The 19,123-nt window shown below is 45.0% G+C and overlaps 1 protein-coding gene across 2 annotated transcripts; it reads right to left on the reverse strand.

Moving 5' to 3' along the window:
• PRKAR1A (protein kinase cAMP-dependent type I regulatory subunit alpha) lies at nt 1-17,827 on the reverse strand. 2 transcript variants are annotated; one of them, XM_030231578.2, is made up of 12 exons: nt 17,707-17,827; nt 16,725-16,788; nt 13,686-13,864; nt 8,473-8,646; nt 7,759-7,850; nt 7,506-7,567; nt 6,980-7,026; nt 6,291-6,449; nt 5,804-5,864; nt 5,418-5,539; nt 4,753-4,834; nt 1-2,536 (listed from the first exon to the last, which is right to left on the reverse strand). In XM_030231578.2, the coding sequence occupies exons 3-12, from the start codon at nt 13,860-13,862 to the stop codon at nt 2,364-2,366; spliced, it is 1,149 nt and encodes a 382-aa protein (XP_030087438.1). In that variant the 5' UTR covers nt 13,863-13,864; nt 16,725-16,788; nt 17,707-17,827; the 3' UTR covers nt 1-2,363. The 2 variants fall into 2 exon arrangements, with proteins under 2 accessions (XP_030087438.1, XP_030087439.1); XM_030231579.2 differs by lacking the exon at nt 16,725-16,788 and having other exon boundaries at nt 17,707-17,825.
• Nucleotides 17,828-19,123: the final 1,296 nt, after the last annotated feature.

A 19,123-nucleotide genomic window follows, 5' to 3' on the forward strand; every position in this document is an offset into this window, starting at 1 on the left:
TTGCATTTAAGAATTTAAATCATTTTATTGCTTTACCTGCCATTAGGACAATCTATAACAAAAGGAATATAATATAATATATTAGCACATACAGTAAATCAGACTTATAGAGTCAGGTAACAATACAAAAATGGTCCTCTGGTTGACTATAGCTTCCTAGGGCAATAGACTTCATCAATTTGCTGAAGATAGACTAGCAAAAAATTACTTCTAAAGCCCTGAATGTTAGCTAAGGCAAAACTATGCCAATTGTGGTTTCAAACATATTGAAATTGCACACAAAGGTAAAGCTATAACTGTGTTTAATATTTAACTCAGACTTAGCTGATTTATCTTAAAATCTTGTAGGTAAAACTACAAAAGGGAGTAAACAGCAAGCTAAAAAGATGCAGTAGTGAAACTTGATTAGAAAGCCTTATATAAAAAAAATGTGCATTTTTTTTTTTTGTGGAGCTCTAACTGGTTTACACAGTTTTTGGTGCTTTAATGTAACACAAAACACATATGAAGAAAAAAACCTGCAGAGTCAAAACTTAAGAAAAAAGTATTACCAAAAAAAAAAGAGGAAACAAACCCCAAAAAACAAAAAAAGGTAGCATTTGCTTATTCCTTAAGGACTCTGGCAGAAATCCCCTATTCAACGTCTCTTGAATAGAGAACTCAAACCACAAGCATTTCAATCCCCTTCCTGGGATTTCAGTTTCAGAAATACCCTGAAACCTTTTGTAAAGGCTTGATACCTTCAGTATTGTTCTGCATGAATTAGCAGATTCTTCCTGATTCTCTCCTTGCCTGGGAAAACATTGGATTTGCATCCACTCCACCTCAGAAAGGAAACAAAACGAGGGCTCCATCGTTAAAGTAGTTGCACAACAAATGCCAAACTGCTTGCTGTCACTCCCAAATACAAACCTATGCTACTTGATATAAATTACAGTTTAAAGGAAACCTTAAAAATTGCCTACACTTATTGAACTGTGGAATTCAGTAAAAACTTTTGGGAAGTCTTGGTGAGCACAGAGTAATGGAACACAAAGCTGGGAAATACTGAAATACATTTAAGACTCCGCAACAGATTGAACTTGGGGGAAAAAAAAAGGATTAAGGAAGTGTGGTGGAAATTCCATAAGCAAGAAAAGAGAATTCACCTGTTGGCTCTGAGCTAGATTTATAGTGAACCATTTTTAAAATGATGAATTGACAGCTCTTAAGAACTTAAAACAACTGAGTGTTGCAGGAAAGTTCAAACATTCAGGTTTTTTGCCTCACATTCTCTACTAAGAATAATGGAGCTCTACAGACCAGCAATCTTGTCACCTGCAACTGATACTGGCCAAAACACTCAGCATTTATTTTCCCTGGTGACAAAGGGTCACTTGAACTGATGGTGATTTTTTTAAAGTCAACTGAGGATTAGCAAAACAATTCACAGGGAAAATCAAATATTTGCTTTCAACTTCTACACCAATCTAAGCACTCAAACAGTATTAACAGCTGGACAGCTGCACCATTCTTACACCAATCTATGCACTAGAGACCACAGTCAGGCATTTCATGGAGCATTTGGTTCTTGCCACTTGGAACAGGAAGAGTTTTAAATGGCAAATCTATGGCTGGAGAAAGAACAAGTGGAAAAGATCAGTTGCAGCAAGTCAGCAAATGGATCAACAGCTGAAGTAGTTCACCAGAACTATTAACCTGGAAAGCTTTTGATTTACACTTGACAAGAACAGAACTAAGCAATCTTAAACCAGCAGACACAGGAACAATTATACTGGTAAATTCCAACTGTGGCTTTCTTAGCAGCTGATGCCTCACGATTGAACCTAGGATTACAGTACCCAGAAAATGAAAACGAAACCCAGAAAACCCCAAGCCCCGAGAAGCTCAATTACAAGGGTAGCTCTCATGTGAAAAGAAATTCAGCAGGTAATGACCACAGCCTTAAAATCTGTCCAATAATTTGTGAAACACCTTTAAAAGAACTTTTTTCCCCCCTTTACTGTCACATCCTCACTCTATGGCAATGGCGTGGTGCCAGGAGGTCTCTTCCTCGCTGAGCACTGGCCTGAGTTGGACACTGGTGCACAGAGAGAAGCAAATGTCTCCACTGAACTTTTTCTATTAATTTAATGGGACAGAGAGCACAGAAATAATATGCTCTAAATTAATGACAGTGCCATGATAAGCAGTTTATTTTTTTTTCCTTTTTTTTGGTTTTTTTTTTCCTTTTTTTCTTTTTTTTTCTTTTTCTTTTTTTTAACCGGACAGGAAGCTGCAAATGCCAGTGGCGATGTGGCTCTGCACAAGGGGAAGGAAGCAGTCTGCATTCGTGAAGCATGGCTTGGACAGGGAGGAAGGTTTCAGACAGACAGTGATACAAAACTGTTGTACTGCTGGATGTTCCTCTTGAGGATATCAGAGCAGGGGCCCAGCACGCGCTCGAACCGGGGCCGGTCCAGCTTCACACATTTCAAGGGGCCACGAGCCACCACGGTGGCAGCACGAGGACGGTTCATCAGCAGAGCAATCTCACCTGGGACAGCACAAACAGGGAACAGAGTTACCAATCAGTGGGAAAAAGAGGCAAAGAAATGACCCTTCTTTGTGGTATTCACATTTATTGAAAAATCCCTTCGCCCAGGATTTTTCTCCTGGGAAGCTGAGAAGCCTCAGAGAAAAAGGAAAACAATTCTGATCTCATTGGCTTCTCCTGTGTTTTGCTGCTTTGGAATGTGTTTGGAGATTGTTTCATTGCATTCTGCTGGCAGTTGTTTTCACTCTTTGGCCAATCAGGGCCAAGCTGTGTCAGGACTCTGGAGAGAGTCACGAGTTTTCATTATTATCTTTTTAGCCCTCTGTCTGTATCCTGTCTGTATTCTTTAGTACAGTTTAGTGTAGCATTTTTTAATATAATATAGTATCAATAAATAATAAATTATCCTTCTGAGCACATGGAGTCAGATGCATCATTCCTTCCTGCCACGGAGCACGCTGCAAATAACAATACTTCTCCACTTGAAATTGCAGAGAAGGTAATTCAGGCTTTAGCACTGCTCAGAACAAGTGCCTAAGTAATTACACTAAAAGCAATTGTAAAGGTAGTTTAAAAAAAAAAAAAACCCTTCTTGTGGATTGTTATTAAAAAGCCTGTCCACATTCAAGTCTCTCTGAAAAAAACCTTAAAAAACTTTCAATACAATTTTCAATACTGTGTCTCTTTGAAGAAAGATTGTGTTTCAATTCACAGAGTAATCTTCCTAGCCAACAAGTAGTTATTTTTCTAATAGTACTGCTCAATTCTGGTGTTTCTAGGAAACTCAGGACAACAAGAGCATGGTTTTGAAGTAAACAAACAAATAAAACATTCATGCACCAGACAGAAGCCTTTGACCCATTGCTGGCCAGAATCAAAACTCTGACTTTGTCACGGGGCTGGGGAAAAGGAGCATTGTGAAGTCCCACTGGATCCCCATTTTTTAAGTTTTGCACAAACATGCCAGAAACTTTGTTTCAACTGCTGAACAACATGTTTGGAAATGCAGTTTTTAACAAGCCCCTGTTATCAGTAACAGAAACAACCCCTAACATTCCTACAAGCATGGAACAAACCAGAGCAGCAACTCTGGGCTTTGTTTGCTTGGTTTTGGACTTGAGCTCTTTCCATGTTCAGGACTGAGGAAAGAACTCGGTGTTCCTTGGAGAACACTCCTGCCTGCATTATCAGAAGGGATGTTCCAAAGAAATGAGGAAAACTCTTCCTCTGTGCCCAATTAAAACTCCTGAACTCAGCAGCGTCCACAAGAGAGGCTTGCTAAAGAATTAGGAGGTTCTAAGGGAGAGTTAAACCCCTGAAGGAAAGATCTGCAGCACCTGAACACAGTGACTGTGATAATATTTAGTTTTAGAGTGGGAAACTCAAGAGAACACAGAGGGAAATATTAGAAAATATGAAATGACAGGGAATGAAGTCTAGTCCTAGATCCTGAGCCAAGCAGGCCTTTGGCAGAGCCCATGCACCCAAGTCCATCCCAATTCAGGCCTTGCAACAGAGGATTTGCTGCTTACATCATCCACAGAGCTGCAAACCTGGACAACCAAAAGGTTTTAGCAAGAGGAAAGAGAGGAATTACCCAAAACATGAGAAAATTGTTAGGGGTTTAGAGAAGGAGAGGGCTGTATTTAACCATTAAAGAGCAGGTTCTGACCAGGTTCCTGTCTGACCTGGAGAAAAGGCCAAGGAAGGAATTTTCTTATCTTAGTGCTGTCTTCAGCTGTGTAATGAGTGACTACAAAGACAAACCCAGGCTGCACAGGGAAAGACAGAGAGAAAGCAACAGGCTGCAGAACAGGAAATTCTTGTCAGGCACGAAGGAAAAAAACCTCTGCACAACAAGGCTGGTTACCCAGAGAAAGAAATTGCCCAGAGAGGCTATGGGATCTCCATCCCTGGAGACACAGGAACCTCAACTGGACACAGCCCTGAGGAAAGCAATGACATTTAAAAATTTAGCTCTGCTCAGGGCAGGGAGGTCAGGCCAAATCATCTTTTCCAGTAAAGCAGTGTGGAACAATCACATCCTGTGTGCACACCTGAGTGCCAAGTGACTCTGATACTCACCCGACACTGAGAGCAACCACACAAACCCAAAACAGTAATTATGCAAATCCATCTCATCTCCACCATTGACACAGCACAGACAAAATGGTGACAGTGGTGTCTGTAGCCACAGTTGTCACAACATAACTCACCAAAGTAATCAGAAGGTCCCAGTCTGCCCACTTCAACAAATTCCTCATTTTCTGACCGGCGCTGTAACACTGCAGCTGTGCCCTTCAATAAATGACAGCAGTCAAACAACTGCAATTCCCAGCATCACTCCAAACACACTGAATTTCACACAGAATCAGCTGCTTAGCAGAAAAAATTGTTAGGATGCCTCAGTTCAAAAGCCACTTCACAGCCCTTGCACAGGTCATCTAACTGATATACAAGAACAACTGCTCCTCTCCTCCCTAGGCATTAAACATCTTGAACATTTACATATCTACAGCAGTGACTTCTTCCTGCTTTTCCTCAGAACAGTAGAAATATTATAGTATGACAAGCAAAAAAAGCCAGAAAAATCACAAACCACCAGACAGAACACTAGTAAGGCATTACCAGCTCTCTAGAACAGGCCTCTACTCTCAAAAAGATAAACTGCTTTCAGTCAGAAACTTGTTACTCTTTTCCTGGAAGTATCATTTATTAAAACAGCAAAACGAAATCCAAGTTACTGCATGTCCAGCAAGATGATGTTTCTTTAGTGATTCTCTGGAAGTACATTCTTATGTTTTGCTCTTCTCCAAGTGCCTGCTTAGGGAAACAACCAAAAAAAGTCAAGTTCTGAGCTTGTAATTTTGAGCTTGCTTACCTCCAAGATAATGAAGAATTCATCTCCTGGCTCTCCCTGGACCACAATCTTCTGCCCATCCTCAAATTGTACCGGTTCCAAGGCATCGGCCACAGTGAGACGCTCCCACTTGTCCAGAGATTCTGCAGAGTTAAGAGTTCATTACTGGAGTGTCTTCTCAAGGCAAAAATTACACCTTTTGCTCTGTATTTATACAGAGGTCAGTGTATTTCTGCCTGCATTTGTGCATCAGTGATCAAGACCTGAATTAGAGCTATTTTGGATTGATGCAGAGCAGCAGTTGTGATGAGTTACCACAACAGCCTGTAATCATCATAATGCTGGGTAACAGCTTCATTACAATGTGGCAACTGATTCCACTCCAGAACAAAAATCTGCTCACTTACCCAATATAGATACTTTACTAAGGAATTTCTCATACATATTTCTCTTTCTCAAAGTATTTCCCTATTAAAAAAAGGAAAGGACACAAAGTAAGTTTTCTTTCTACTCTAAATAAAACTCCAGACATAAACAAATTTAGCCAGACACACAGTGTTCTGTCTCACAGACCCCAAACCCACAAGATGAAATGTTTTGAAATTGAGTTCTCTCAGTAATATTCCAGTTGAGCAACATTCCTAAAGCACTCAGCAGTTATTGCAGCCTTATTTCACTCTCAGCTCAGTTTAACACTGGCATTGTTTTGCTCACTAATGCAAGATCCCCCCCTTGCCCTGTGCCTGAGAGATGCACGTTGAGTAATCAGCTTTCTGATTACTGAAGAGACAGCAGGATTTGGAATAAATAACTCCAGCAAAGGACAGGCAGAAGGACAGACACCCAGGATACATAACCCCCAAAGCACAAATCCAAGTTTTGAGGGCTACTTGCCATCAGGATCCTTCTGTAGCTGTCCCTGTCAATGCCCCACAACTTGACGTTGGTCTTGGCTTTGACGGTGGCAGCTCGGGGGGTGCCGTAGATGAGGGCGAGCTCTCCAAAGCTCCCTCCCTCACCCACACTGGTGGCCCACTCACTGTTCACGTAAACCTGGAAGGCAGAGCATGGTCAGACACCCCTCAGCTTCCTGCTGCCCTCTACTCCCTTGGGAGTACAAGGAAATTCTCACATCTGTACTAAGGTTGATCATTTCAGGGTTTTATCAATGCTTCCAACCCCAGCACAATTTGAATTTTCCTTGACAAAGGGATTCTCTTCTGCATCTCATGCACAGACTCAACACAGACTCCTGAGAAACAACACCTCAACAAGGTCTGTGTCATAAAGAGCTATGAATGAGCTGGGCTAGAAAATAAAATCTGGTTGTTCTTAAAGCCTGCCCCACACCTCAACTCCTCCCTGCACGCTTAAAACATCTGTATCATGTCCAAATAATTCATTTTTAAACTCAGTCTGTGCAGCCAGACTGAGCTCTTAAGGGGCAAAACCAACTTCTATAAGTAAGAATTTATAATGAGCAAAGCTGTTAAAGGGAGGGTCTGTAGAAGAGGCCTACAAATATCAGAGTATTCTTCTTCTAGGAATGAACAGATCATTAATAAACTACCACGAACGCTTACATCCATTTCTCCTTGATCGACAACATAGAAGTTATCACCTTCATCACCTAAAGAAGAGAAAAAAAAAATTGAATATACACTAAACTGAAAGAACTGGCATCTCTGCCAACTTTGATGTTGAGAGTCCAACAAAGTTGGCAAATTTTTGCACAGTTTGCAGGGTGAAACGTCACATTTTGCTGATTTCACACTCCTCTCAGCCCCGTGAAAGGGGACATCTACTGGTGCCCAGGAGATCAGCAGCAGCTCCAGGATTACTGGAAAGGCCAATCAGATCCATAAATTGATATAACATTTCTACAGTCATCAAGGGACAATATTCCCAACAGATAATCTCTGCAAGGAAGCCTCATCCTCCTCCAGTGGCTCCAGCTCCTCACTTTAGTATGAAATGCTTCAGGAAACACAGCAAGAAATTGTGTGGCTGCAGTGAGCCTGCTTTTATATTAAAAATAAACACAAACTAAGAGCACTAGGCCAGCTCCCCATCCCCAAATGCCTCCCCAGAGCAACCAGTGTCACTTGCCTTGCTGGATGACAGTCTCTCCTGCGATGTAAGTGACGGGGAACATCGCATCGAAGATGTCACTGAAGGAGAGGACACCAAAATCAGACAAAACCTGCACAACTCCACACATCTGTACCCCCAACCCATCAACACTGCTCCTGGAGCTCAGTGTGTTCCACTGACCACTGCAGTCACTGCAGATTTGGGACACATTTACTCTTCTGAACTCTGCCCTTCCACAAACCTTAACCCCACCAAGACTTCCTCCTACCTCCTCTCATTATCATCAAGATGGGTAAAGAGCACATTCTTCTCAATTGCTTTTGCCAAAGCAGCCATGGTTTTATAATCTTTTGGAATAACCTAGGAGAGAATCAGAGAAAGCAAATGGTTAATTTTTGTCATGAAAAATTTCTGTATTTCCCATGGTAAATAAACAACTTAAATTGTTACAAAACACTGGCTGAGTTTTTCCATTTTCTTTCAAGCACTATAAATACAACCCCAAATATAGTAAATGTTTACAGAGAGTTTGAACACAAGGAAAATATAATCTTGTATTATTTTATGCAACTGAAAAGCATAATTCCATGCTCAGTTTGTAAGTTTTTTTGCAGGAGAAGAAATATCTGTTCAACCTGTGTTTTCCTGGGAACAGCAGCAAGCCTGCTCTGCCATTAGGCCAAATGTTGTTGCAGCTGCCAAATAACTGGAAGCACATTCTATATATCTAAATATATGCACATCTAAATATACATGACTTCAAAGGGAACAGGTCTAAGTAATGCACGAATGGTTTAATTGCATGATGGGTTATTCTGTCCTCCAGTTAAACAGCCACACACACAGGTCTGCTTTTCACAGCAATTAGGACATAACAGGCTCCAGGAGCTTCGTGTTATTTAATGCCCTGGATAGAAGGTGGGTTCAGATAAACTCTTGGATTGTGGGTGTAATTTTGAGCAAGGTTTAAGAGTCAGAGCACCTTTCTAACATAAGAGGCAGCATCCTCTTCTGTGTAGACTTCTGCACTGATGGCCCCACGTCGTGATCGGTATTTAACCACAGGGTTGAGGGGGGGAGGAGGGGAGATCTCGTCCTCCCGGGAGTCGGAGCGAGAACCAGACTTCAGCTGATTCAACAACTGCTTTGTTTCCTCCTAAACAGGAAGGAAGACATGTTTGTGTCACATAATCCAAAGGGGGGGGGGAAAAAGAAAGCAGTGATGTATCATGTTCCAGCCCAGCCTGCCAACACCAGGGAGCTTCCTGTGTACCATTATTCCCACATTAAGGCAAACAGGAGACTGCAGCATCCGAGATCAAAGGCCTTTCAAACCACGTGGTAGATGAGCCTTTCATTCCTACCACTCACATCACAATGGTGTTTATTTTATTGAGTTATTCTTCATTGATTAAACTATTGGTGTGAACAAGTTGATTCTGGTTTCTGCCAGTGTGTTCAACAGGTGATGAGGACATTCCTCAAATGCTGAAGGCACTTCCCCAGCTGCAAACCCCCAACTGCTCCCCTCAGCTGCGAGGTGTTAAAGCCTTTTTGGAGTTGAAAGACAGAGGAGCAATTCCTCAGAAATCCATGCTACATGAGAAGCTTTTGAAAGAGGTTGAGTCATGGACCAACTTGATACTCATTAACCAGCATTTATTTTGGGAGAAAGAAACACGAACACTGCTTTCAAAAGAGCTGGAGGAAGGATGCTGGAGGCCAAAGTGGGATTTTTTTATGCAAACCACATCCAAACCTTGCACAAGGTTACTTGTTTTCCTTATTTCCTTCAGTTACTTACTGTGTTGTAGTGATACCCTAGAAGAGCAGGGTACTTACAATAACACAAATTCTAATTAACTTGACACACAGAAATTTGATTCTTTGAAAGATTCACCTCAATCAACTAAAATCAGATTAAAAACAAAACAGCCAACCCTGGAGTCAGAGCATTGACATCAGAACAGCTCAAATGACTTTCCCAGCGTTAGGAAACAGGGGTTTGGGACATTCTGTAAAAGAACAAGGACTCATCTGTTCTCCCAGAGGTCCAGCCCTTGTAAAAGCTGGGTTTGTCCCAGTGTCCTTGATCCCAGCTGGGCAGAGGCTCTGGATAACAACACCAGCCTGAGGGAAGGGCCATGGGATACCCATTCCTGGGAGTTTCCATTGCCCCTCTCCCAGAGCCAAGGAGCTCCACAGCCTCACGTTTCACTTCCTGCTCTTTGCCCATTGATCAAATGGTGCCACATTTCCCAACCATGGGAGCAAAATGTATTTAAAACACATTTCTGTCCTCTGACTTTAGAGGAACGAGTCTCAACAGAGATGAAATTACAAATAGCCTGAGCAGTAATAAGTGTTTGATGTAAAGTGCCCCACCATCAACCACAGAACATGTTTGTTCACATACAAAATACTTTACCCATTAAAAAAGACAGTTTTTGAATAAGTGAACACCAGCTGCTGGTTTTTTTCCAGTATCACATAAAATATTGAATATTGTGATCAGACATTGAAGCACTTCAGCAGCATTTAGTGAGGGAGTTGTTATCAAAAAACTCTTCAAGAGATTCCTCAGGGCAATGCCCCACTCAGGGAGAAGGAAACTGCACTAACACAAAAAATTATAACTGGTAACTTCTGTCTGACCCAAAATTTAATATTAATGTTCTTTTTTTTAGGATAGAAACTAGGAGATGGATACAGAATCAAGTCACAGGAGATGGATACAGAATCAAGTCACAGGTGGGTAAAATAAGGTATTAATTTAAAATACACCAGTTACTCTAAAGAGTCCCTACACACTCACCAAGATTCACCCTGAGACAAAACAGAACCATAGCATGAGGTTAAAAAAGACCTCCAAGATCATCAGCCCCAAACATCACTGTATCAACTGTAAATCTCCAGATATTCATATTACACTGCCAGACAACCCTGTGCCACGACATTCTATAATCTCAGTTTTCATCTTTTTAATAGACACCTTTTACAATTCCTGACACTAAACCCCATTTATTAAACCAACAGATCAGAGGAAAACTACAGTAGGACCTAAAGAAAGGGTGCCAGTTGTTATTCCCAGACACCTCTGGATCTAGCCAGTGTTTATGAGGAAAACCTGCTTGTTCAAGTCTAGAAGCTCCTCACTTTAAACATATCATGGATAAAGACACTCAGTTTGCTCTGTACTCATCAGTAGAAACATTCCCAGGATCACAGAAAGATTTAGGAATAATCTATTTATTACATCCAAGCATTGATCTGATCCTTCAGCTGATGAGGCAGTTCACAATTTTCAGCATCAGTCATGAACTGCAAGCATCATTTTTCCTGTCAAACAACAAATGTTTTTTAATTCCATTTCAATTATTACAAGTAATACTGAAGTGATGACACTCCACATACTCAGATTTAAGTCGATCAGCTACAGAAGACCTTCACAATTTCAGAAATATGTACACTGTAAAACCTGCTAATTGTCATTGCACCAGACACAGCTTCAACTTCCTCTGGTAATTAGTATTTCATTTATATCAGATTTAAAAAACCACAAACATTGGTAAAAGCATTTTTTAAAAAACTCTGCCATAAATTCACAACTTCAGAATATATCCTCCTAAACTAGCTAGCTTTGCAAAAGAAACATTAGGAAAATGGCAAAATATTCAGGGCAGGTGGTGGGGAGTGGGGGCAGTGACTACATGTCCATCACACTTCCTAATTCCAGCTCTCTGTAAAGCCTGATGTGCACATAACTGCACCACACACAATATTTCAAGCATGCACTTATTCCAGAGGACAGCATGTCCAACGGCCAGGATTCACCTGGCAGGCTGCAATAATGATCGCTACATTAAATTTCCATAGCTCAAGCAGCACTACACAGCAAAGACAACAGAGGCCTTAGCACACCACAACCAGATGAAATAAAACCATTTATACAATCAATGAGTAGTAATTAGATTCATCTACCAGCTTTCATAACCCAGAGGAGGACATCTGAATTCCTGTAGTAGCTGTAACCATCTCGGAGGCAGCAATTTTAATGTTGCTGAACAGAAATTCTAAAGCATGTTTAAATTTCTTCAACATATTTTAATAACATGACAGTGAATCAGCTCTGTTTGTGTGCAGTGGAAGAGATGGCTTGTCAAGAGAATGAGAGAGAAAATAGCAAGCTCACTTCAGTCTTCAATGGTGTTCCTTCAAAAATCAATCTTATTAAGAAAAACCTCAGGTTGAGATTCAGTCAGAGAGAGGAAAATTCAGAAAGCACATTGAAAAGTTGCTCTGCTTTATTACAGGTGTAAAAGACATTATTTTGGGAGGTGAAGCAGAGTGAGTTTTGGGCATTTTTGCTGTAGCAGAGCTGAGGACTGGGCTGGAGCTGGTTCATAACGTTCCTGAGCATTTGTGCTCTCCAGACAGGGGTGTCAGGAGTTTCCTGCCCAGCACAGGATGCTCACTGCTCTGTTACCTGAGAGCTGGGCAGGTTCCACAGCACCTGGGGAACCTCAGCCCAGCCCAGCTGAGTGGGGAAAACACGCAGAGAACCTGCAGCAAGTTTGAAACCCTAGGAGGCACAAAAATTGCTCCAGTTTCACCTGTAGCTACAGCTGCACTAGAGGGCACTTGGAAACCATGAGAGAAGACCCTGACCAAAATTGTGAGAGCAATTTAAGGGGAAAACATTACCTAACCAGTTTTATTTTCAGCTTCAGTGTAGGCTGACCAAGTACACAAAAAGCTGCTGTGCACCAGAATAAAATCATCAACTTATTCAATTCCAACATTCATGTCATTAAATTCAGAGCAGATCTTGTTATCTTGCTAAAAAACAAATTAAGTTCCCAAATACTCCATGTTGACCATAAATCCACTGCACAAAAGTACCCAAATAATCCCATTTTACATCCCCACATATGGATTGGTTTAGGATTATTCTAAGCACAGAAATGTGGTTTACTTGGTAAAATTTTGTCTATAGGTACCTGTGGTGATGTTTTAAAATTCCCAACCTAGCAGTACCTCAAAACTCAAGAATCCAAGGAGGGGAAGGAGTCATTGTAACAGGAAGGGACGAGGGATTTTTAAGAACTCAATTATTCACTGGTTTGTTGCTGATACACACAACTAAAAAAAGTCAGAGCTCTTAATTTCATAAGCAAAATGTCCCCCAAAGAAACTAAGAGTTATAGCAGGTAGTCTGCACCCCTTGGTAATTTTCTAGTATTTATCCTGAACACTTCCATTAAAATACAATTTCCATTGGATATATTTATGATCTCCAGTGTTAATTTCCTTTTCTTTATAGCAGCAATTAGTAACTCACTAAAAAAAAAAAAGATAAATATCTAACTGCCTTATACAAGTCCTGAGAGCAGCACCTGCAAACAAGTGCTGCACAAGGTCACAGCTGCATTATTTACTAATTCCATGTTCTGAGTACAGTTGCATCCAACCTTTCCTCTGCACAAGCCTTTAAGTTTCCATTTCCACTGCAGCTCCTTTTCCTGCCTGCTTAGTGATCAATACACGAAATTAACAGGTCAGAAGAGTGTGAAATCACTGTTTCAACTCTGAATGCTTTCCCTTCCCAAGATCCCAGAATGCTACCAACAAAAACAAAAACACCAAAGGAACCTCAGGGCAAACACAAGAGAGACAGCAACACTGGACTCCCAAGAGAAGGCAGAAAAAGACTTGCTCTTCCCAAGACCTGCAATGCAAATACTTCATTTATCTTCAACTAGGCCTGGATAATACCAGTGGCACCACCTGTCTCTGCCCACATTACTGGAAATCAATATAAGAATCCAAATGCCCTCAGCAGCATTCAGCAAGGTCAATCTCCAGAGTTCTCCAGCTCCAGACACACCCAGTTCTCCAGCTCCAGACACACCCATGAATGCTGTGTACCAGCTTCCATGAGGGAGCACTGGGCTGGGATCACACCTGCATCCCAGCTGGGTAAGTCTCCTTGTCACCTTATGGTCTGTCCTACAGGCTTTGGTGTGACAGAGGTGCACAAACTACTGGAAAACAGGATCTGTTTTCCAAAAGAACCATTTCCAATTTCAAACAGTCATCACAACCAGTCAAATCTGCAGCTCAGCCCCTAAATGACAAAGATACATTCCAATATAAGTTGTCCCACCCTCCTTCCCTTCCATTCTGTGTTTTTACCTTCTCCAATCTCTCAAAGTACTCCCTGATGAATCCCATGGGCCGTTCAGGTCTCACTGTGCATAACTGCACAATGCAATCCTTCAGCAGCTGCTGGATGTTGTGTTTTTGGATGTAAAGCTCACACTCCCGAAGGCTCCGCTCCTCCTCGCTGCTGCTGCTGCTGGAAGCTGCCATGGCTGAAGGGAACAGAAAGAGAAGGTTAAATAATACATAACTACTGGAAACTACTTTGGAAACAAAGATGGTGCAGCCTAAAACAAAGTTATGCTGCAGTTCTTACTGATACACAGCAAAAAAACACCTTTACCTATCAGAGCAGTAACTAAGCTAAAGAAAATGCTGGGAACTTATTTAACACCTGGAAAGAAATCAGAAATCAAAACTCTGGGGGCTCTACAGCCACAGGCAGAAAAGGAAAATCTGAGAAAGCTTCAACAACTCGAGCTCTGTGAGCGCTCCAAGTCAGGGAAGATCCCACCTGAACTTCCTGCTGCCTGAACTGAGGATTTTGTAGGAGTGGAGGCTCCTGTCAGGAGCTGTGTGGTCTGTATGGGGTTATGGGGGATGGATGAGGGCCAGGAGAGAGGTGGGTGGGAGCTGGAAATGTGAGAGGCCAAGCACGACCAGCATTCGGAAGTGAAACACGCTCGGGTTGAAGGCAAAGCCAAAATGTCAGGGCAGAGTCTGCTAACGGAAGTTATGGATTACAGGCATGGCTCCTAAAAAGCTCCTGTGTAATTGAAACCTGCTCATACCTCATCACTTATTTCATGGATACACTGCGATCCCAAAATACCTCTTCAACTGTAAATAATGAAGAGTACAGCTTTAAACATCTGTTATGATGCCATGTTTTCCAAAGACTTCAGCTACGACACTTTCAAAAACGTTCTTAAGCAGATTTTTCTCCCCTTTCAAGTTTGTACTGGGTTTCCACTCCAGATTTTGGGGTACAGGGGGGTTCTGCGAGAAGCTGCTGGCTGCTTCCTCCATGTCCAAGAGAGCCAACACCAGTCAGCTCCAGCATGAAACTGCTACTGGCTGAGGCTGGGCCCATCAGGGACAGCGGCAGAGCCTTTGGGACAAAGTATCTCAGGAAGGAGGAGAAATGGTACCTTCAGCCAGATAGAAGAGTGGGAAAAAAAGCCCTGCAGCCCCCAGGGTCAGAGCAGAATGTGGTCCAGGCCCTGGAACATGGATTCCCTGGCAGCCTGTGATACAGCCCATGGTGAGGCAGCTGTGCCCTGCAGCCCAGGGAGCAGAGATCCACCCGCAGCCCCTGGAGATCCAAAGGGAGCAGAGATCCATCCACAGCCCGTGGAGATCCAAAGGGGAGCAGAGATCCATCCACAGCCCCTGGAGATCCAAAGGGGAGCAGAGATACATCCACAGCCCCTGGAGATCCAAAGGGGAGCAGAGATCCATCCACAGCCCCTGGAGATCCAAAGGGGAGCAGAGATCCACCCGCAGCCCCTGGAGATCCAAAGGGGAGCAGAGATCCACCCGCAGCCCCTGGAGATCCAAAGGGAGCAGAGATCCATCCACAGCCCCTGGAGATCCAAAGGGGAGCAGAGATCCACCCGCAGCCCCTGGAGATCCAAAGGGGAGCAGAGATCCACCCGCAGCCCCTGGAGATCCAAAGGGAGCAGAGATCCATCCACAGCCCCTGGAGATCCATGGGGGAGCAGAGATTCATCCACAGCCCCTGGAGATCCAAAGGGGAGCAGAGATCCACCCGCAGCCCCTGGAGATCCAAAGGGAGCAGAGATCCATCCACAGCCCCTGGAGATCCATGGGGGAGCAGAGATCCATCCACAGCCCCTGGAGATCCAAAGGGAGCAGAGATCCATCCACAGCCCCTGGAGATCCATGGGGGAGCAGAGATTCATCCACAGCCCCTGGAGATCCAAAGGGAGCAGAGATCCACCTGCAGCCCCTGGAGATCCAAAGGGAGCAGAGATCCATCCACAGCCCCTGGAGATCCATGGGGGAGCAGAGATCCATCCACAGCCCCTGGAGATCCAGGGGGAGCAGAGATCCATCCACAGCCCCTGGAGATCCAAAGGGAGCAGAGATCCATCCACAGCCCCTGGAGATCCAAAGGGAGCAGAGATCCATCCACAGCCCCTGGAGATCCATGGGGGAGCAGAGATCCATCCACAGCCCCTGGAGATCCAAAGGGAGCAGAGATCCACCTGCAGCCCCTGGAGATCCAAAGGGAGCAGAGATCCATCCACAGCCCCTGGAGATCCATGGGGGAGCAGAGATCCACCTGCAGCCCCTGGAGATCCATGGGGGAGCACACACCCACCTACACCCTGTGGAGGACCCCACACTGGAGCAGGGGAATGCACAGAGTGTGACCCACAGGAATCCTGTGCTGGGGTGGTTTTGTGGCAGGAGTTGTGGCCATGGAAGGGAAAGCAGGCTGGAGAGCAGCCTGCAAAAAGGACTCATGTCGGAGAAGTCCATGGAGGACTGTCTCCCACAAGAAGGTGTGAGGATCTTCCCCTGAGCAGGATGGAGCAGCAGAGACAGCGTGCAAGGAACCAACTGCAATCCCCATCCTCTGAGGGGAGGAGAGGCAGAGAACATCAGGAGTTAAGTTAAGGCTGGAAAGAAGGGAGAGGGCCAGGAATATGTTTGTAAGATTTGGCTTTATTTCTCATTATCCTACTCAAATTTATTTCGTTTAATTTATTACCAATTTCCCCGAGTGGAGTCTGTTTGGCCCATGATGGCAAGCGGTGAGTGATCTCTCCCTTATCTTAGTCCAGGAACCTTTCCTTATATTTTCCTTCTGTTGTTGAGTTGAAGAGGGCAGTGATGGAGCAGTTTTGGTGGGTGCTTAGCATCTAGCCTGGCTCACACCACCACAAGGTTGTAAAACCATCTTAAAATACCTTTTCTACGTATACATGTATACAGACACACATTTCATGCAATTGTTTTCATAAGAAAATTAACACTGTGAGAGTCAAAGAAACAGGAAAGAATTTCTCAGGGCATTTTTGGATGAAATATAAAGAAAGTTACCTGGTACAGGGAGTGTGGCAACAGCTTATTTATATGCAGTAAGATATGTTGATCCCGGGATCAGCTTTTGAAAGGGAAAAAACGGATTCAGTCAAAATAATTTTGAGAAATGACAAGTCACTGAAGTCACATCATGGGTTTTATCCTGCTGAGGCAGCAGCAAGAAAACCCAGGGCACAGAGGCAACACAGCAACGTGCCCCTCCGAATTCTGCTGCTGGAGATTACGGAAGGCTTCGAGTTAATATGGAATTACCAACACTTCACCCAGGTGTCGTGACTGTCACACCTAGTCCCTGCTCAAGGACACACACACACACACGTGTATCGGGCGTTGCATAAACATAAAGCGTGGCCTTCCCACAGGCTAAGAAAGCGCCGAGAAGTTCTCCAGCCACTCCTTTTGTTTTGCCAGCCCGCCCGGTGAAGGTCAGCGCTAACTGAGCAGCCCCGGCGGCTCCGTGAGCGGCCACGGGCCACGCGAGAAGGAAGGGCAAGAGCGGTGCAGGAAATGCGCTATCACGGGCAAAATGAAAACTCCGCTATGTATTCCTACAAGCCTTTTTTTCTGCACAATCCCAAAGCTTTCCCGAGCTGCCCAAGGCGTGGCTGCCCCGCCCAGCCCCTTCCGCAGCGTGGGGCTGCAGCCGCTTCAGACCCGGAGCCACCGGGGCGGCACCGACCCGGTACCCCCGGGGCGGGGGACACGGAGCCGCGGGGGCAAACCGGCCCAAACGCCCGGAAGCGCCGCCGGGCCCGACCCCACAGCCCGCGGGGCCCCCTCGGACACCGGCCCGAGAAGGCGCCGCTGCCCCCGCAGCAGCCCCGGAGCCGTGGCCCCGGCCCCGCTCCCTCAGCCGGCCCGGCCCGGCCCCGCCCCAAGGCCGCAGCCTCCCGCTCTGCGCCCGTCCCGCGCGGTTCTCGTCGCGCCCGGCCCCACCACCGCCCCGGGGCCACCCGGCCGCTGCCCCCGCCCCGCTCACCTGCGGCGGCTCCACCGGGACCCCCCGCCAGTCCCGGCCCGGCCGCGGCCTCGCTGCAGCAGCGGCACCGGAAACCGACCGGCCGGACGGGCCCCGCCCGCCATGACGTCAATGCGCCTCGCTCTCGCCCGGGCTCGTCGCCGCGGTAACCTTAAAGGGGCAACGGTGGGCGCGGCGCGGGCACAGGCCGGGGAAAGGCGCGGGAGGAGCCTGCGGCTTTAAGGCGCGCGGGGCTGGCGGGAACGGGGTGGGGTGGGGGTCTGCTGAGGGGCGCGGGATCCCCTGAGGGGAGCGGGAATGGCGAGAGGGGTGGGAAACCCTGAGGGGAGCGGGAATGGCGAGAGGAGTGGGATCCCTTGAGGGGAGAGGAAGTGGCGAGAAGAGTGGGAAACTCTGAGAGGAGCCGGAATGGCCGAGAGGATATGGAAACCCTGAGGATAGAGGGAATGCCGAGAGGAGTGGGAGTCCCTGAGGGGAGCAGGAATGGCGAGAGTGTGTCCCTGAGGGGAGCAGGAATGGCGAGAGTGTGTCCCTGAGGGGAGCAGGAATGGCGAGAGGAGAGGGATCCCTTGAGGGGAGCGGGATCCGCCGGGGCATCAACTCCACACCGACACGGCCGCGGCAATCCTCGGCCTGGAAAGGACCCTGCTAAAAGATCAGAGAATGTTATAGGTGGAGGGAAATAAACGATATTCAAGTTTGGCAAAGATTTCGCTCTAATCGATGAAAATCCATGTGGGAATTATTTCATGTGTCTTTATGCTGAGATGAGCCCTTTGACTCCATTCACTTTTTTGAACTCCAAGCTGTAAGAAATAATTTACATTATTTTTATATCCGGGCCATGCTGGCACGGTCAGAGCCCATCTCTGGGCTTGGGAAGGAGAAATGAGCCCTAAAAATGAACCCTGAACTGTGCATTTGCTGATCTTGCAACACAAAACATAACTCAGCTTTTTCCTCTAATGTTACATCATTCAGCCAGCACTCACTTGTGCTTAACCCATATGGGAGAATCACGTAATGTACAGTGACAATTACTGTCAATAGCAACAGTATAATGTATATTTTGATATAAGAAGATAGTGGTGTTTGTGCAGTGATGCACAAGCCATCAGGAACTACCTGCTGAGGGGTTTCTTGTTTATTAGTTCTTATATTAAAGAAATAAAGGGTAATAACTTGGGTGTAGATCTTGGACCTGCAATTCTGACAGACCCAGTCAAGCCCCTGAGCTCACATTCCCCAAATCTTTGATAATTTCTGTCTGATCTGGGTTAATTAGAAGCCAGGGTCCAGGATTTTCTGACATTAAGCTCAAAGCTGGTACTTTTACGAAAAATATAAATAAGAGTAATTAATATTTTTGAAAACACTGTCAGAGAACAGCATTGAAATACCAATTTACTTGCTCACC

Source organism: Serinus canaria, chromosome 18 (assembly GCF_022539315.1).
Source record: "Serinus canaria isolate serCan28SL12 chromosome 18, serCan2020, whole genome shotgun sequence".
NCBI classification, from domain to species: domain Eukaryota; kingdom Metazoa; phylum Chordata; class Aves; order Passeriformes; family Fringillidae; genus Serinus; species Serinus canaria.

What these genes read in the sequence shown, in the direction of transcription:
- PRKAR1A (XM_030231578.2), bottom strand. Translation starts at nt 13,862, where the DNA reads ATGGCAGCTTCCAGCAGCAGCAGCAGCGAGGAGGAGCGGAGCCTTCGG. An exon ending in TCGATCAAGGAGAAATGGAT is followed by an intron (nt 6,450 to 6,979) that starts GTAAGCGTTCGT and finishes TCTGCCTTCCAG; the next exon opens with GTTTACGTGAACAGTGAGTG. An exon ending in TAGTAAAGTATCTATATTGG is followed by an intron (nt 5,540 to 5,803) that starts GTAAGTGAGCAG and finishes TTAACTCTGCAG; the next exon opens with AATCTCTGGACAAGTGGGAG.